At 49.5% G+C, this 16,807-nt stretch overlaps 1 protein-coding gene across 5 annotated transcripts in view; it reads left to right on the top strand.

Moving 5' to 3' along the window:
* Window positions 1–16,807, top strand: part of R3HCC1L (R3H domain and coiled-coil containing 1 like) — a 201,581-nt gene that overhangs the window by 86,145 nt on the left and 98,629 nt on the right. For 3 of the 5 annotated variants that reach the window (XM_063962295.1, XM_063962296.1, XM_063962300.1), the window contains exon 7: window positions 16,240–16,380. The exons of the other annotated variants lie outside the window; for them this stretch is intronic. In XM_063962295.1, the coding sequence (XP_063818365.1) occupies window positions 16,240–16,380 (141 nt within the window). The remainder of the gene's footprint in view (window positions 1–16,239; window positions 16,381–16,807) is intronic. 5 annotated transcript variants of the gene reach the window in all.

Below are 16,807 nucleotides of genomic sequence, written 5' to 3'. Positions count from 1 at the left end.
GACTCCAGTGTCGACTACGATGATGCAAAGTTACAGCCAAAATTGGCTAAAAGTATTCAATATATGATTATTGCAATAAAGGATGTACTGCATATCACAAAGGACCCCCCTGTCCCTGACACGAGGGTACACATGTATAAGGGAAAGAAACCTGAGGTAACCTTTCCCCCATCTCATGAGCTGAACGAGTTATTTGAAAAGGCTTGGGAATCTCCAGACAAGAAACTGCAGATTCCCTAGAGGATTCTTATGGCGCATCCTTTCCCGACTAAGGACAGGATACGGTGGGAATCCTCCCCAAGGGTGGACAAAGCGTTGACACGCTTATCCAAAAAGGTAGCACTGCCATCCCAAGATACGGCTACCCTCAGGGATCCTGCTGATCGCAAGCAGGAGGCTACCTTGAAGTCCATTTACACATTCTGGTACCTTACTCAGACCGGCGATAGCGTCGGCTTGGGTTTGTAGCGCTGTAGCAGTGTGGACAGATACCTTATCGGCGGAAATTGATACCCTGGATAAGGATACCATTTTATTGACCCTGGGTCATATTAAAGATGCTGTCTTATATATGAGAGATGCTCAAAGAGACATTGGCCTACTGGGTTCTAGAGTCAACGCTATGGCGATTTCTGCTAGACGAATCCTATGGACCCGGCAATGGACAGGTGATGCCGACTCAGAGGCATATGGAGGTTTTACCTTACAAGGGTGAGGGAATTGTTTGGGGAAGGTCTCTCGGACCTGGTTTCCACAGCTATGGCAGGTAAATCAACTTTTTTGCCTTATATTTCCTCACAGCCTAAGAAAGCGCCACATTATCAGATGCAGTCCTTTCGGTCACATAGAAACAAGAGAGTGCGAGGATCGTCATTTCTTGCCAGAGGGTAAGGGCAGGGGGAAAAAGCTGCCAACCACAGCTAGTTCCCAGGAGCAGAAGTCCTCCCCGTCCTCTACAAAATCCACCGCATGACGCTGGGGCTCCGCTGAGGGAGTCCGCCCCAGTGGGGGCACGTCTTTGACTTTTTAGCCACATCTGGGTTCACTCACAGGTGGATCCCTGGGCAGTAGAAATTGTTTCCCAGGGTTACAAGCTGGAATTCGAAGAGGTGCCTCCTCGCGGGTTTTTCAAATCGGCCCTACCAGCTTCTCCCCCAGAAAGGGAGATAGTTTTAAATGCAATTCACAAATTGTGTCTTCAACAGGTGGTGGTCAAAGTTCCCCTGCTTCAACAAGGGAGGGGGTATTACTCAACCCTGTTTGTAGTCCCGAAACCGGACGTTTCGGTCAGACCCATTTTAAATTTAAAATCCTTGAACCTATACTTGAAAAGGTTCAAGTTCAAGATGGAATCGCTCAGAGCGGTCATCGCCAGCCTAGAAGGGGGGGATTTTATGGTATCCCTGGACATAAAGGATGCATACCTTCATGTTCCCATATATCCACCTCATCAGGCGTACCTGAGATTTGCGGTATAGGATTGTCATTACCAATTTCAGACGTTGCCGTTTGGGCTTTCCACGGCCCCGAGGATTTTCACCAAGGTAATGGCGGAAATTATGGTGCTCCTGCGCAAGCAGGGTATCACAATTATCCTGTACTTGGACGATCTCCTCATAAAAGCGAGATCACGAGAGCAGTTGTTGAACAGCGTGTCACTTTCACTGAAGGTGTTACAACAACATCCCAAAGTCACAGTTGGTTCCTACGACTCGTTTGACCTTCTTAGGCATGATTCTGGATACGGACCAGAAAAGGGTTTATCTTCTGATAGAAAAGTCCCAGGAACTCATGACTCTGGTCAGGGACCTATTGAAGCCAAAACAGGTGTCAGTGCATCACTGCACTCGAGTCCTGGGAAAGATGGTGGCGTCTTATGAGGCCATTCCCTTCGGCAGGTTCCATGTGAGGACTTTCCAATGGGACCTACTGGACAAGTGGTCCGGGTCACATCTACAGATTCATCAGATGATCACCCTGTCCCCCAGGGCCAGGGTATCTCTCCTGTGGTGGCTGCAGAGTGCTCACCTTCTAGAGGGTCGCAGGTTCGGCATTCAGGACTGGATTCTGGTAACCACGGACGCGAGCCTCCGAGGTTGGGGAGCAGTCACACAGGGAAGAAACGTCTTTGGTCAAGCCAGGAGACTTGTCTTCACATCAACGTCCTGGAGCTGAGGGCCATATACAACGCCCTTCGTCAAGCGGAGACTTTGCTTCGCGACCTACCGGTTCTGATTCAGTCAGACAATATCACCGCAGTGGCTCATGTAAACAGCCAAGGCGGCACAAGGAGCAGAGTGGCAATGGCGGAAGCCACCAGGATTCTTCGCTGGGCGGAAAATCATGTAAGCGCACTGACAGCAGTGTTCATTCAGGGAGTGGACAACTGGGAAGCAGACTTCCTCAGCAGACACGGTCTACATCCAGGAGAGTGGGGACTTCATCAGGAAGTCTTCGCACAGATTACAAGTCAGTGGGGACTGCCCCAGATAGACATGATGGCGTCCCGCCTCAACAAGAAACTACAGAGGTATTGCGCCAGGTCAAGAGACCCTCAGACGGTGGCAGTGGACGCCCTGGTGACACCGTGGGTGTTCCAGTCGGTCTATGTGTTTCCTCCTCTTCCTCTCATTCCCAAGGTGTTGAGAATAATAAGAAAAAGAGGAGTACAGACAATTCTCATTGTTCCAGATTGGCCGCGAAGGGCCTGGTATCCGGATCTGCAGGAAATGCTCACAGAAGATCCGTGGCCTCTTCCTCTAAGACAGGACCTGTTACAACAGGGGCTCTGTCTGTTCCAATACTTACCGCGGCTGCGTTTGACGGCATGGCGGTTGAACGCCGGATCCTAGCGGAAAAGGGCATTCCAGATGAGGTCATTCCTACTCTGATAAAGGCTAGGAAGGACGTGACAGCTAAACATTATCACCGTATATGGCGGAAGTATGTTTCTCGGTGTGAGGCCAGGAATGTTCCTACGGAAGAATTCCATCTGGGCCGTTTCCTTCACTTCCTACAAACTGGAGTGAATTTGGGCCTAAAAGTAGGCTCCATTAAGGTTCAGATTTCGGCCCTGTTCATTTTCTTTCAGAAGGAATTAGCTTCTCTCCCAGAAGTACAGACTTTTGTGAAGGGAGTGCTGCATATTCAGCCTCCTTTTGTACCTCCGGTGGCGCCTTGGGACCTTAACGTGGTGTTGAGTTTCCTTAAGTCGCACTGGTTTGAACCACTTAAAACGGTGGAATGAAAATTTACGTGGCTAGAACGGTTCGGGTCAGAAAAACAGACGCACTGTTTGTCCTGTATGCAGCCAACAAAGGCGCTCCTGCTTTGAAGCAGACTATTGCTCGCTGAATCTGTAACACGATTAAGCATGCTCATTCTACGGCTGGATTGCCGTTACCAAAATCGGTAAAGGCCCATTCCACTAGGAAGGTGGGCTCTTCTTGGGCGGCTGCCCGAGGGGTCTCGGCATTACAACTGTGCCGAGCTGCTACTTGGTCGGGTTCAAACACCTTTGCAAAGTTCTACAAGTTTGATACCCTGGCTGAGGAGGACCTCCTGTTTGCTTAGTCGGTGCTGCAGAGTCATCTGCACTCTCCCGCCCGTTTGGGAGCTTTGGTATAATCCCCATGGTCCTTACGGAGTCCCCAGCATCCTCTAGGACGTAAGAGAAAATAAGATTTTAAACCTACCGGTAAATCTTTTTCTCCTAGTTCGTAGAGGATGCTGGGCGCCCATCCCAGTGCGGACTACATCTGCAAGACTTGTATATAGTTTTTGCTTACATAAGGGTTATGTTAAAGTTTTGATCAGTCTCGGACTGATGCTGTGTTGTTTCATACTGTTAACTGGTTCGTATATCCCAAGTTATACGGTGTGGATGGTGTGGGCTGGTATGAATCTTGCCCTTAGATTAACAAAAATCCTTTCCTCGTACTGTCCGTCTCCTCTGGGCACAGTTTCTCTAACTGAGGTCTGGAGGAGGGGCATAGATGGAGGAGCCAGTGCAAACCCATACCTAAAGTTCTTTTTTAGTGCCCATGTCTCCTGCAGTGCCAGTCTATCCCCATGGTCCTTACGGAGACCCCAGCATCCTCTACGGACTAGGAGAAAAAGATTTACCGGTAGGTTTAAAATCTTATTTTCTCTGACGTCCTAAGTGGATGCTGGGGACTCCGTCAGGACCATGGGGAATAGCGGCTCCGCAGGAGACAGGGCACAAAAGTAAAAGCTTTAGGATCAGGTGGTGTGCACTGGCTCCTCCCCCTATGACCCTCCTCCAAGCCTCAGTTAGGTTTTTGTGCCCGGCCGAGAAGGGTGCAATCTAGGTGGCTCTCCTAAAGAGCTGCTTAGAGTAAAAGTTTTGTTAGGTTTTTTATTTTCAGTGAGTCCTGCTGGCAACAGGCTCACTGCAACGAGGGACTTAGGGGAGAAGAAGTGAACTCACCTGCGTGCAGGATGGATTGGCTTCTTAGGCTACTGGACACTAGCTCCAGAGGGACGATCACAGGTACAGCCTGGATGGGTCACCGGAGCCGCGCCGCCGACCCCCTTGCAGATGCTGAAGAGAGAAGAGGTCCAGAAATCGGCGGCTGAAGACTTCTCAGTCTTCATGAGGTAGCGCACAGCACTGCAGCTGTGCGCCATTGCTCTCAGCACACTTCACACCAACGGTCACTGAGGGTGCAGGGCGCTTGGGGGGGCGCCCTGGGTAGCAATGAAAGTACCTATGCTGGCTAAAAATACATCACATATAGCCCCTGGGGCTATATGGATGTATTTAACCCCTGCCAGGTTGTCAGAAAAACGGGAGAAGAAGCCCGCCTAAAAGGGGGCGGGGCCTATTCTCCTCAGCACACAGCGCCATTTTCCTACACCGCTCCGCTGCTAGGAAGGCTCCCAGGCTCTCCCCTGCACTGCACTACAGAAACAGGGTTAAAACAGAGAGGGGGGGCACTTATTTGGCGATATTATTATATATTAAGATGCTATAAGGGAAAACACTTATATAAGGTTGTCCCTGTATAATATAGCGTTTTGGTGTGTGCTGGCAAACTCTCCCTCTGTCTCCCCAAAGGGCTAGTGGGGTCCTGTCCTCTATCAGAGCATTCCCTGTGTGTGTGCTGTGTGTCGGTACGTGTGTGTCGACATGTATGAGGACGATGTTGGTGAGGAGGCGGAGCAATTGCCTGTAATGGTGATGTCACTCTCTAGGGAGTCGACACCGGAATGGATGGCTTATTTAGGGAATTACGTGATAATGTCAACACGCTGCAAGGTCGGTTGACGACATGAGACGCAATTAGTACCTGTCCAGGCGTCTCAAACACCGTCAGGGGCTTTAAAACGCCCATTTACCTCAGTCGGTCGACACAGACACAGACACGGACACTGACTCCAGTGTCGACGGTGAAGAAACAGACGTATTTTCCATCTGGGCCACACGTTACATGTTAAGGGCAATGAAGGTGGTGTTACATATTTCTGATACTACAAGTACCACAAAAGAGGGTATTATGTGGGATGTGAAAAAACTACCTGTAGTTTTTCCTGAATCAGATAAATTAAATGAAGTGTGTGATGATGCGTGGGTTCCCCCGATAGAAAATTATTGGCGTTATACCCTTTCCCGCCAGAAGTTAGGGCGCGTTGGGAAACACCCCTTAGGGTGGATAAGGCGCTCACACGCTTATCAAAACAAGTGGCGTTACCGTCTCCAGATACGGCCGCCCTCAAGGAGCCAGCTGATAGGAGGCTGGAAAATATCCTAAAAAGTATATACACACATACTGGTGTTATACTGCGACCAGCGATCGCCTCAGCCTGGATGTGCAGCGCTGGGGTGGCTTGGTCGGATTCCCTGACTGAAAATATTGATACCCTTGACAGGGACAGTATTTTATTGACTATAGAGCATTTAAAGGATGCTTTTCTATATATGCGAGATGCACAGAGGGATATTGCACTCTGGCATCAAGAGTAAGTGCGATGTCCATATCTGCCAGAAGATGTTTATGGACACGACAGTGGTCAGGTGATGCAGATTCCAAACAGCACATGGAAGTATTGCCGTATAAAGGGGAGGAGTTATTTGGGGTCGGTCCATCGGACCTGGTGGCCACGGCAACAGCTGGAAAATCCACCTTTTTCTCTAACGTCCTAAGTGGATGCTGGGGACTCCGTCAGGACCATGGGGTTTAGCGGCTCCGCAGGAGACAGGGCACAATAATAAAAGCTTTAGGATCAGGTGGTGTGCACTGGCTCCTCCCCCTATGACCCTCCTCCAAGCCTCAGTTAGATTTTTGTGCCCGGCCGAGAAGGGTGCAATCTAGGTGGCTCTCCTGAGCTGCTTAGAATAAAAGTTTAAGTTAGGTTTTTTATTTTCAGTGAGTCCTGCTGGCAACAGGCTCACTGCTACGAGGGACTTAGGGGAGAGAAGTAAACTCACCTGCGTGCAGGATGGATTTGCTTCTTAGGCTACTGGACACCATTAGCTCCAGAGGGAGTCGGAACACAGGTCTCACCCTGGGGTTCGTCCCGGAGCCGTGCCGCCGACCCCCCTTGCAGATGCCGAAGTTGAAGAGGTCCAGAGGTCCAGAAACAGGCGGCAGAAGACTTTCAGTCTTCATAAGGTAGCGCACAGCACTGCAGCTGTGCGCCATTGTTGTCAGCACACTTCATACCAGCGGTCATTGAGGGTGCAGGGCGCTGGGGGGGGCGCCCTGGGCAGCAATGTATTATACCTTTTTTATGGCTAAAATACATCACATATAGCCCTTGAGGCTATATGGATGTATTTAACCCCTGCCAGATCTCACAAACTCCGGGAGAAGAGCCCGCCGTTTTAGGGGGCGGGGCCTATTCTCCTCAGCACACGGCGCCATTTTCCTGCTCAGCTCTGCTGTGAGGAAGGCTCCCAGGCTCTCCCCTGCACTGCACTACAGAAACAGGGTTAAAAACAGAGAGGGGGGGCACTTATTTGGCGATATGATTACATATGTGAAAATGCTGTAAGGGAAAACACTTGTATAAGGGGTTGTCCCTGTATAATTATAGCGTTTTTGGTGTGTGCTGGCAAACTCTCCCTCTGTCTCCCCAAAGGGCTAGTGGGGTCCTGTCCTCTATCAGAGCATTCCCTGTGTGTGTGCTGTGTGTCGGTACGTGTGTGTCGACATGTAGGAGGACGATGTTGGTGAGGAGGCGGAGCAAATTGCCTGTATTGGTGATGTCACTCTCTAGGGAGTCGACACCGGAATGGATGGCTTATTTAGGAATTACGTGATAATGTCAACACGATGCAAGGTCGGTTGACGACATGAGACGGCCGGCAAACAAATTAGTACCTGTCCAGGCGTCTCAGACACCGTCAGGGGCTTGTAAAAACGCCCATTTACCTCAGTTGGTCGACACAGACACGGACACTGACTTCAGTGTCGACGGTGAAGAAACAAACGTATTTTCCTTTAGGGCCACACGTTACATGTTAAGGGCAATGAAGGAGGTGTTACATATTTCTGATACTACAAGTACCACAAATAAGGGTATTATGTAGGGTGGGAATAATCTACTTGTAGTTTTTCCTGAATCAGATAAATTAAAGTGTGTGATGATACGTGGGTTTCCTCCGATAGAAAATTATTGGAGGTATACCCTTTCCCGCCAGAAGTGAGGGCGAGTTGGGAAACACACCTTAGGGTGGATAAGGCGCTCACACGCTTATAAAAACAAGTGGCGTTACCGTCTCCAGATACGGCCGCCCTCAAGGAGCCAGCTGATAGGAAGCTGAAAAATATCCAAAAAAGTATATACACACATACTGGTGTTATACTACGACCAGCAATCGCCTCAGCCTGGATGTGCAGCGCTGGGGGGGCTTGGTCGGATTTCCTGACTGAAAATATTGATACCCTTGACAGGAACAATATTTTATTGACTATAGAGCATTTTCAGGATGCATTTCTATATATGCGAGATGCGCAGAGGGATATTTGCATTCTGGCATCAAGAGTAGATGTGATGTCCATATCTGCCAGACGATGTTTATAGACACGACAGTGGTCAGGTGATGCAGATTCCAGACGGCACATGGAAGTATTGCCGTATAAAGGGGCGGTCCATCGGACCTGGTGGCCATGGCAACAGCTGGAAAATCCACTTTTGTTACCCCAAGTCACATCTCAGCAGAAAAGGACACAGTCTTTTCAGTCTCAGTCCTTTCGTACCCATAAAGGCAGGCGGGCAAAAGGCCAGTCATATCTGCCCAGGGTTAGAGGAAAGGGAAGAAGACTGCAGCAGGCAGCCCATTCCCAGGAACAGAAGTCCTCCACAGCTTCTGCCAAGTCCGCAGCATGACGCTGGGGCCATACAAGCGGACTCGGGTGCGGTGGGGGGTCATCTCAAGAGTTTCAGCACGCAGTGGGCTCACTCGCAAGTGGACTCCTGGATCCTACACGTAGTATCCCAGGTGTACATTGGAAATTCGAGACGTCTTCCCCTCACAAGTTCCTGAAGTCTGCTTTACCAACGTCTCCCTCCGACAGGGAGGCAGTATTGGGAAAAAATTCACAGGCTGTATTCCCAGCAGGTGATAATCAAAGTACCCCTCCTACAACAAGGGAAGGGGTATTATTCCACACTATATTGTGGTACTGAAGCCAAACGGCTCGGTGAGATCTAAAAGATTTGAACAATTACATACAAGGGTTCAAATCAAGATGGAGTCACTCAGAGCAGTGATAGCGAACCAGGACGATATGGTGTCACTGGATATCAGGGACGCTTACCTACATGTCCAAATTTTGCCCTTCTCACCAAGGGTATCTCAGGTTCGTGGTACAGAACTGTCACTATCAGTTCAGACGCTGCCGTTTGGATTGTCCACGGCAACCCGGGTCTTTACCATGGTAATGGCCGAAATGATGATTCTTCCTAAAAGAAATATGGACGCTTTCCTGATAAGGGCAAGGTCCAGAGAACAGTTGGCGGTCGGAGTAGCACTATCTCAAGTAGTTCTACGACAGCACGAGTGGATTCTAAATATTCCAAAATCGCAGCTTTTTCCGACGACACGTCTAATGTTCCTAGGAATGATTCTGGACACAGTCCAGAAAAGGATGTTTTCTCCCGGAGAAGAAGGCCAGGGAGTTATCCGAGCTAGTCAGGAACCTCCTAAAACCAGGAAAAGTATCAGTGCATCATTGCACAAGGGTCCTGTGAAAAATGGAGGTTTCTTACAAAGCGATCCCATTCGGTAGATTTCACGCAAGAACCTTTCAGTGGAATCTGCTGGAAAAATGGTCCGGATCGCATCTTCAGATGCATCAGCGGATAACCCTGTCTCCAAGGACAAGGGTGTTTTCTTCTGCGGTGGCTGCAGAGTGCTCATCTATGAAAGGGCCGCAGATTCGACATTCAGGACTGGGTCCTGGTGACCACGGATGCCAGCCTGAGTGGCTGGGGAGCAGTCACACAAGGAAAAAATTTCCAGGGAGTGTGATCAAGTCTGGAGACTTCTCTCCACATAAATATACTGGAGCTAAGGGCAATTTACAAGGCTCTAAGCTTAGCAAGACCTCTGCTTCAAGGTCAGCCGGTATTGATCCAGTGGGACAACATCACGGCAGTCGCCCACGTAAACAGACAGGGCGGCACATGAAGCAGGAGGGAAATGGCAGAAACTGCAAGGATTCTTCGCTGGGCGAAAAATCATGTGATAACACTCTCAGCAGTGTTAATTCCGGGAGTGGAAAACTGGGAAGCAGACTTCCTTAGCAGGCATAACCTCCACCCGGGAGAGTGGGGACTTCAGCGGGAAGTCTTCCACATGATTGTAAACCGTTGGGAAAAACCAAAGGTGGACATGATGGCGTCCCGCCTGAACAAAAAACTAGACAGATATTGCGCCAGGTCAAGGGACCCTCAGGCAATAGCGGTGGACGCTCTGGTAACACTGTGGGTGTACCAGTCAGGGTATGTGTTCCCTCCTATGCATCTCATACCAAAAGTACTGAGAATCATAAGAAGGAGATGAGTAAGAACGATACTCGTGGTTCCGGATGGGTCAAGAAGGATTTGGTACCCGGAACTTCAAGAGATGCTCACGGAAGAACCGTGGCCTCTACCTTTAAGAGAGGACCTGCTCCAGCATGGGCCTTGTCTGTTCCAAGACTTACCGCGGCTGCGTTTGACGGCATGGCAGTTGAACGCCGGATCCTGAAAGGGCATTCCAGATGAAGTCATCCCTACCCTGGTCGAAGCCAGGAAGGATGTAACCGCAAAACATTTTCACCGCATTTGGCGAAAATATGTTGCGTGGTGTGAGGCCAAGAAGGTCCCTACAGAGGAATTCCAACTGGGTCGTTTCCTACATTTCCTGAAAACAGGACTGTCTATGGGCCTAAAATTAGGGTCCATTAAGGTTCAAATTTCGACCCTGTCGAATTTCTTCCAGAAAGAACTGGCTTCAGTGCCTGAAGTTCAGACGTTTGTAAAAGGGGTACTGCATATACAGCCTCCTTTTGTGCCCCCAGTGGCACCTTGGGATCTCAATGTTGTTTTGAGTTTCCTAAAGTCACATTGGTTTGATCCACTCACCACTGTGGAATTAAAATATTTCACATGGAAGGTGAAGATTCTATTAGCCCTGGCTTCAGCCAGGCGTGTGTCAGAATGGGCGGCTTTATCATATAAAAGCCCTTACTTAATTTTTCATTCTGACAGGGCAGAATTGAGGACTCGTCCTCAATTTTTCCTTAAGGTGTTTTCTGTTTTTCACATGAACCAACCTATTGTGGTACCTGCGGCTACTAGGGACTTGGAGGACTCCAAGTTACTTGACGTTGTCAGGGCCCTGAAAATATATGTTTCCAGGACGACTGGAGTCAGAAAATCTGACTCGCTGTTTAGCCTGTATGCACCCAACAAGATGGGTGTTCCTGCTTCTAAGCAGACGATTGCTCGCTGGATTTGTAGTACAATTCAGCTTGCACATTCTGTGGCAGGCTTGCCACAGCCAAAATCAGTAAAAGCCCATTCCACAAGGAAGTGGGCTCATCTTGGGCGGCTGCCCGAGGGGTCTCGGCTTTACAACTTTGCCGAGCTGCTACTTGGTCAGGGGCACACCCTGACTGAGGAGGACCTGGAGTTCTCTCATTCGGTGCTGCAGAGTCATCCGCACTCTCCCGCCCGTTTGGGAGCTTTGGTATAATCCCCATGGTCCTGACGGAGTCCCCAGCATCCACTTAGGACGTTAGAGAAAATAAGAATTTACTTACCGATAATTCTATTTCTCGTAGTCCGTAGTGGATGCTGGGCGCCCATCCCAAGTGCGGATTGTCTGCAATACTTGTACATAGTTATTGTTACAAAAATCGGGTTATTCTTGTTGTGAGCCATCTTTTCAGAGGCTCCTTCGTTGTTATCATACTGTTAACTGGGTTCAGATCACAGGTTGTACGGTGTGATTGGTGTGGCTGGTATGAGTCTTACCCGGGATTCAATATCCTTCCTTATTATGCACGCTCGTCCGGGCACAGTATCCTAACTGAGGCTTGGAGGAGGGTCATAGGGGGAGGAGCCAGTGCACACCACCTGATCCTAAAGCTTTTATTATTGTGCCCTGTCTCCTGCGGAGCCGCTAAACCCCATGGTCCTGACGGAGTCCCCAGCATCCACTACGGACTACGAGAAATAGAATTATCGGTAAGTAAATTCTTATTTTTACCCCAAGTCACATCTCAGCAGAAAAAGACACCGTCTTTTCAGCCTCAGTCCTTTCGTCCCCATAAGGGCAAGCAGGCAAAAGGCCAGTCATATCTGCCCAGGGATAGAGGAAAGGGAAGAAGACTGCAGCAGGCAGCCCATTCCCAGGAACAGAAGCCCTCCACCGCTTTTGCCAAGTCCTCAGCATGACGCTGGGGCCGTACAAGCGGACTCAGGTGCGGTGGGGGGTCGTCTCAAGAGTTTCAGCGCGCAGTGGTCTCGCTCGCAAATGGACCCCTGGATCCTACAAGTAGTATCCCAGGGGTACAGATTGGAGATTCGAGACGTCTCCCCCTCGCAGGTTCCTGAAGTCTGCTTTACCAACGTCTCCCTCCGACAGGGAGGCAGTATTGGAAACAATTCACAAGCTGTATTCCCAGCAGGTGATAATCAAAGTACCCCTCCTACAACAAGGAAAGGGGTATTATTCCACATCATATTGTGGTACTGAAGCCAGACTGCTCGGTGAGACCTATTCTAAATCTGAAATATTTGAACACTTACATACAAAGGTTCAAATCAAGATGGAGTCACTCAGAGCAGTGATAGCGAACCAGGAAGAAGGGGACTATATGGTGTCCCTGGACATCAAGGATGCTTACCTCCATGTCCCAATTTACCCTTCTCACCAAGGGTACCTCAGGTTCGTGGTACAAAACTGTCACTATCAGTTTCAGACGCTGCCGTTTGGATTGTCCACTGCACCCCGGGTCTTTACCAAGGTAATGGCCGAAATGATGATTCTTCTTCAAAGAAAAGGCGTCTTAATTATCCCTTACTTGGACGATCTCCTGATAAGGGCAAGGTCCAGAGAACAGTTGGAGGTCGGAGTAGCACTATCTCAAGTAGTTCTACGACAGCACGGGTGGATTCTAAATATTCCAAAATCGCAGCTGTCTCCGACGACACGTCTGCTGTTCCTAGGGATGATTCTGGACACAGTCCAGAAAAAGGTGTTTCTCCCGGAGGAGAAAGCCAGGGAGTTATCCGAGCTAGTCAGGAACCTCCTAAAACCAGGAAAAGTGTCAGTGCATCATTGCACAAGGGTCCTGGGAAAAATGGTGGCTTCTTACGAAGCGATTCCATTCGGCAGATTTCACGCAAGAACTTTTCAGTGGGATCTGCTGGAAAAATGGTCCGGATCGCATCTTCAGATGCATCAGCGGATAACCCTGTCTCCAAGGACAAGGGTGTCTCTTCTGTGGTGGCTGCAGGGTGCTCATCTACTAAAGGGCCACAGATTCGGCATTCAGGACTGGGTCCTGGTGACCACGGATGCCAGCCTGAAAGGCTGGGGAGCAGTCACACAAGGAAAAAATTTCCAGGGAGTGTGATCAAGTCTGGAGACTTCTCTCCACATAAATATACTGGAGCTAAGAGCAATTTACAATGCTCTAAGCTTAGCAAGACCTCTGCTTCAAGGTCAGCCGGTATTGATCCAGTGGGACAACATCACGGCAGTCGCCCACGTAAACAGACAGGGCGGCACAAGAAGCAGGAGGGCAATGGCAGAAACTGCAAGGATTCTTCGCTGGGCGGAAAATCATGTGATAGCACTGTCAGCAGTGTTCATTCCGGGAGTGGACAACTGGGAAGCAGACTTCCTCAGCACGACCTCCACCCGGGAGAGTGGGGACTTCATCGGGAAGTCTTCCACATGATTGTGAACCGTTGGGAAAGACCAAAGGTGGACATGATGGCGTCCCGCCTGAACAAAAAACTGGACAGGTATTGCGCCAGGTCAAGAGACCCTCAGGCAATAGCTGTGAACGTTCTGGTAACACCGTGGGTGTACCAGTCGGTGTATGTGTTCCCTCCTCTGCTTCTCATACCTAAGGTACTGAGAATTATAAGACGTAGAGGAGTAAGAACTATACTCGTGGCTCCGGATTGGCCAAGAAGGACTTGGTACCCGGAACTTCAAGAGATGCTCACAGAGGACTCATGGCCTCTGCCGCTAAGAAGGGACTTGCTTCAGCAAGTACCATGTCTGTTCCAAGACTTACCGCGGCTGCGTTTGACGGCATGGCGGTTGAACGCCGGATCCTAAGGGAAAAAGGCATTCCGGAAGAGGTCATTCCTACCCTGGTCAAAGCCAGGAAGGAGGTGACCGCACAACATTATCACCACATGTGGCGAAAATATGTTGCGTGGTGTGAGGCCAGGAAGGCCCCACGAAGAAATTTCAACTCGGTCGATTCCTGCATTTCCTGCAAACAGGAGTGTCTATGGGCCTCAAATTGGGGTCCATTAAGGTTCAAATTTCGGCCCTGTCGATTTTCTTCCAGAAAGAATTGGCTTCAGTTCCTGAAGTCCAGAAGTTTGTCAAGGGAGTACTGCATATACAACCCCCTTTTGTGCCTCCAGTGGCACTGTGGGATCTCAACGTAGTTCTGGGATTCCTCAAATCACATTGGTTTAAACCGCTCAAATCTGTGGATTTGAAATATCTCACATGGAAAGTGACCATGATGTTGGCCCTGGCCTCGGCCAGGCGAGTGTCAGAATTGGCGGATTTGTCTCACAAAAGCCCATATCTGATTGTCCATTCGGACAGGGCAGAGCTGCGGACTCGTCCCCAGTTTCTCCCTAAGGTGGTGTCAGCGTTTCACCTGAACCAGCTTATTGTGGTACCTGCGGCTACTAGGGACTTGGAGGACTCCAAGTTGCTAGATGTTGTCAGGGCCCTGAAAATATAGGTTTCCAGGACGGCTGGAGTCAGGAAAACTGACTTGCTGTTATCCTGTATGCACCCAACAAACTGGGTGCTCTTGCTTCTAAGCAGACGATTGCTAGTTGGATGTGTAGTACAATTCAGCTTGCACATTCTGTGGCAGGCCTGCCACAGCCAAAATATGTAAATGCCCATTCCACAAGGAAGGTGGGCTCATCTTGGGTGGCTGCCCGAGGGGTCTCGGCTTTACAACTTTGCCGAGCTGCTACTTGGTCAGGGGCACACCCTGGCTGAGGAGGACCTGGAGTTCTCTCACTCGGTGCTGCAGAGTCATCCGCACTCTCCCGCCCGTTTGGGAGCTTTGGTATAATCCCCATGGTCCTGACGGAGTCCCCAGCATCCACTTAGGACGTCAGAGAAAATAAGAATTTACTTACCGATAATTCTATTTCTCGTAGTCCGTAGTGGATGCTGGGCGCCCATCCCAAGTGCGGATTGTCTGCAATACTTGTACATAGTTATTGTTACAAAAATCGGGTTATTATTGTTGTGAGCCATCTTTTCAGAGGCTCCGCTGTTATCATGCTGTTAACTGGGTTCAGATCACAGGTTGTACAGTGTGATTGGTGTGGCTGGTATGAGTCTTACCCGGGATTCAAAATCCTTCCTTATTGTGTACGCTCGTCCGGGCACAGTATCCTAACTGAGGCTTGGAGGAGGGTCATAGGGGGAGGAGCCAGTGCACACCACCTGATCCTAAAGCTTTTACTTTTGTGCCCTGTCTCCTGCGGAGCCACTATTCCCCATGGTCCTGACGGAGTCCCCAGTATCCACTACGGACTACGAGAAATAGAATTATCGGTAAGTAAATTCTTATTTTTTCAATCCCGGGTATCGGGATTTAAAAATGGTCAATGCCGGGATACCTGGGATTGGCTTTCTAACTGTGTCCACCTACGCCCCTCGCCGCCTTTCCCCACCCGCCCCGCAGACATAAATAAACTCACAAAACTGGGAAACTTCATTCAGACGTGGTGACTGCAGGGGGAGCCGTACCATTGGGCTCAGCGGTTGGTGACTGCGCAGCATGACCTTACAGTCAGAGGTCACGCAGCGCAGGGGAGCTGGGAGGAGGGAGCCGGACAGCGATGACCGTCCTGTCTGACAGCTCCACGCTGCCCAACATTAATGGGCCGCCTGACCCCCGCAATCCCTGGGATTGGAGCTTCCCATCCCGGTATTGAATCTCGGCCTATTTTTGATCTAGATCTCGGAATCTCGCCGACCCCAGGATTGGCCACCCTAATTACTGAATAAAGGTGATTCCGTTAGCGGTGGAATTGCTCCTTTGTGGCTGTGTTAAATGTAAAACAGAAATCTGCCTTTGCCTTTCTTATTTCATATTAACCAGGGCAGATATTATTGCCTCTTTCTTTCCTTTGCAGAAATAACCGCGGCGACATTGTTCTGACCGGCGCATCTCGGCTTGACCTAATTATCATTCGTTTATCGTAGAATTCGTAATGATCATTTCTTAACAAAACAAGTTTTTCATTAACCGGCGCATTCCATCTGCAATTATCTCAAGTGTTACAGTAATTGCACGATGGAAGATTGGTCCTTTTATTGGCCATGAATGAGTATTGCAAAGCTGACGTTCCTAGGGAGCGAGGGTAGGGGCTACAGAGAGGGGGCAGCCTTCCTTCCCTGATGTCGTGGGATAAACTATGAGCTCTCATCAATGTCATGTTCTGAAAGCCCCAGTACTTTTCTTATAGTTCTTTTGTTCTTGTGTGACTTAGACTTTCTGCAGCCTGCTAAAGACCGTCCACAAACGTCTGCGGTTCTTGCAAGGAGACTGGTGATTAGTGCCTTGGGAGTGCGAAGTACTCAGAGCAGAGCTGAGAGAGAGGCTGAACGCAAGAAGCTACAGGAAGCCAGAGGTGAGAGGAAGCAATTAGATTATGCAGAGGCTTCTGTTTTTGTAGGATTTTGTTGTTAGCAGCTGCAGATGCTGTCAAACTGTATTAAGTGGCACAATCTTCTCGCTGCATATGTACAAGTGCTTATCGCCCCTTCCTCGCTGGCTGGAGATGAGCAAGTCTTATTAGCAGGACTGTGACCTTTCTTTATTATTACAGACGCTTTTCAGATCCTGTTAATTTTTAAAGTGACACAAGTGTGTCAAGCGGATGGTTCTCTTAACGCAGGGCTTCCCAAATCCAGGGACACACGGTTCCCAAATCCAGGGAGCTCTATGTCCCCCGTGCTAGCACCTGTAGTGATGGAAGCACCCTCGTTTGAAAGAGTGGAGTCTCCTCTTTCAAACTATGGGGCAGATGTATTAACCTGGAGAAGGCATAAGGAAGT

The sequence above is a fragment of the Pseudophryne corroboree genome, chromosome 3 (genome assembly GCF_028390025.1).
Source record: "Pseudophryne corroboree isolate aPseCor3 chromosome 3, aPseCor3.hap2, whole genome shotgun sequence".
NCBI lineage: Eukaryota > Metazoa > Chordata > Amphibia > Anura > Myobatrachidae > Pseudophryne > Pseudophryne corroboree.
Note: the sequence above shows the minus strand (reverse complement) of the source record. Positions and strands in the feature narration are given on the sequence as shown.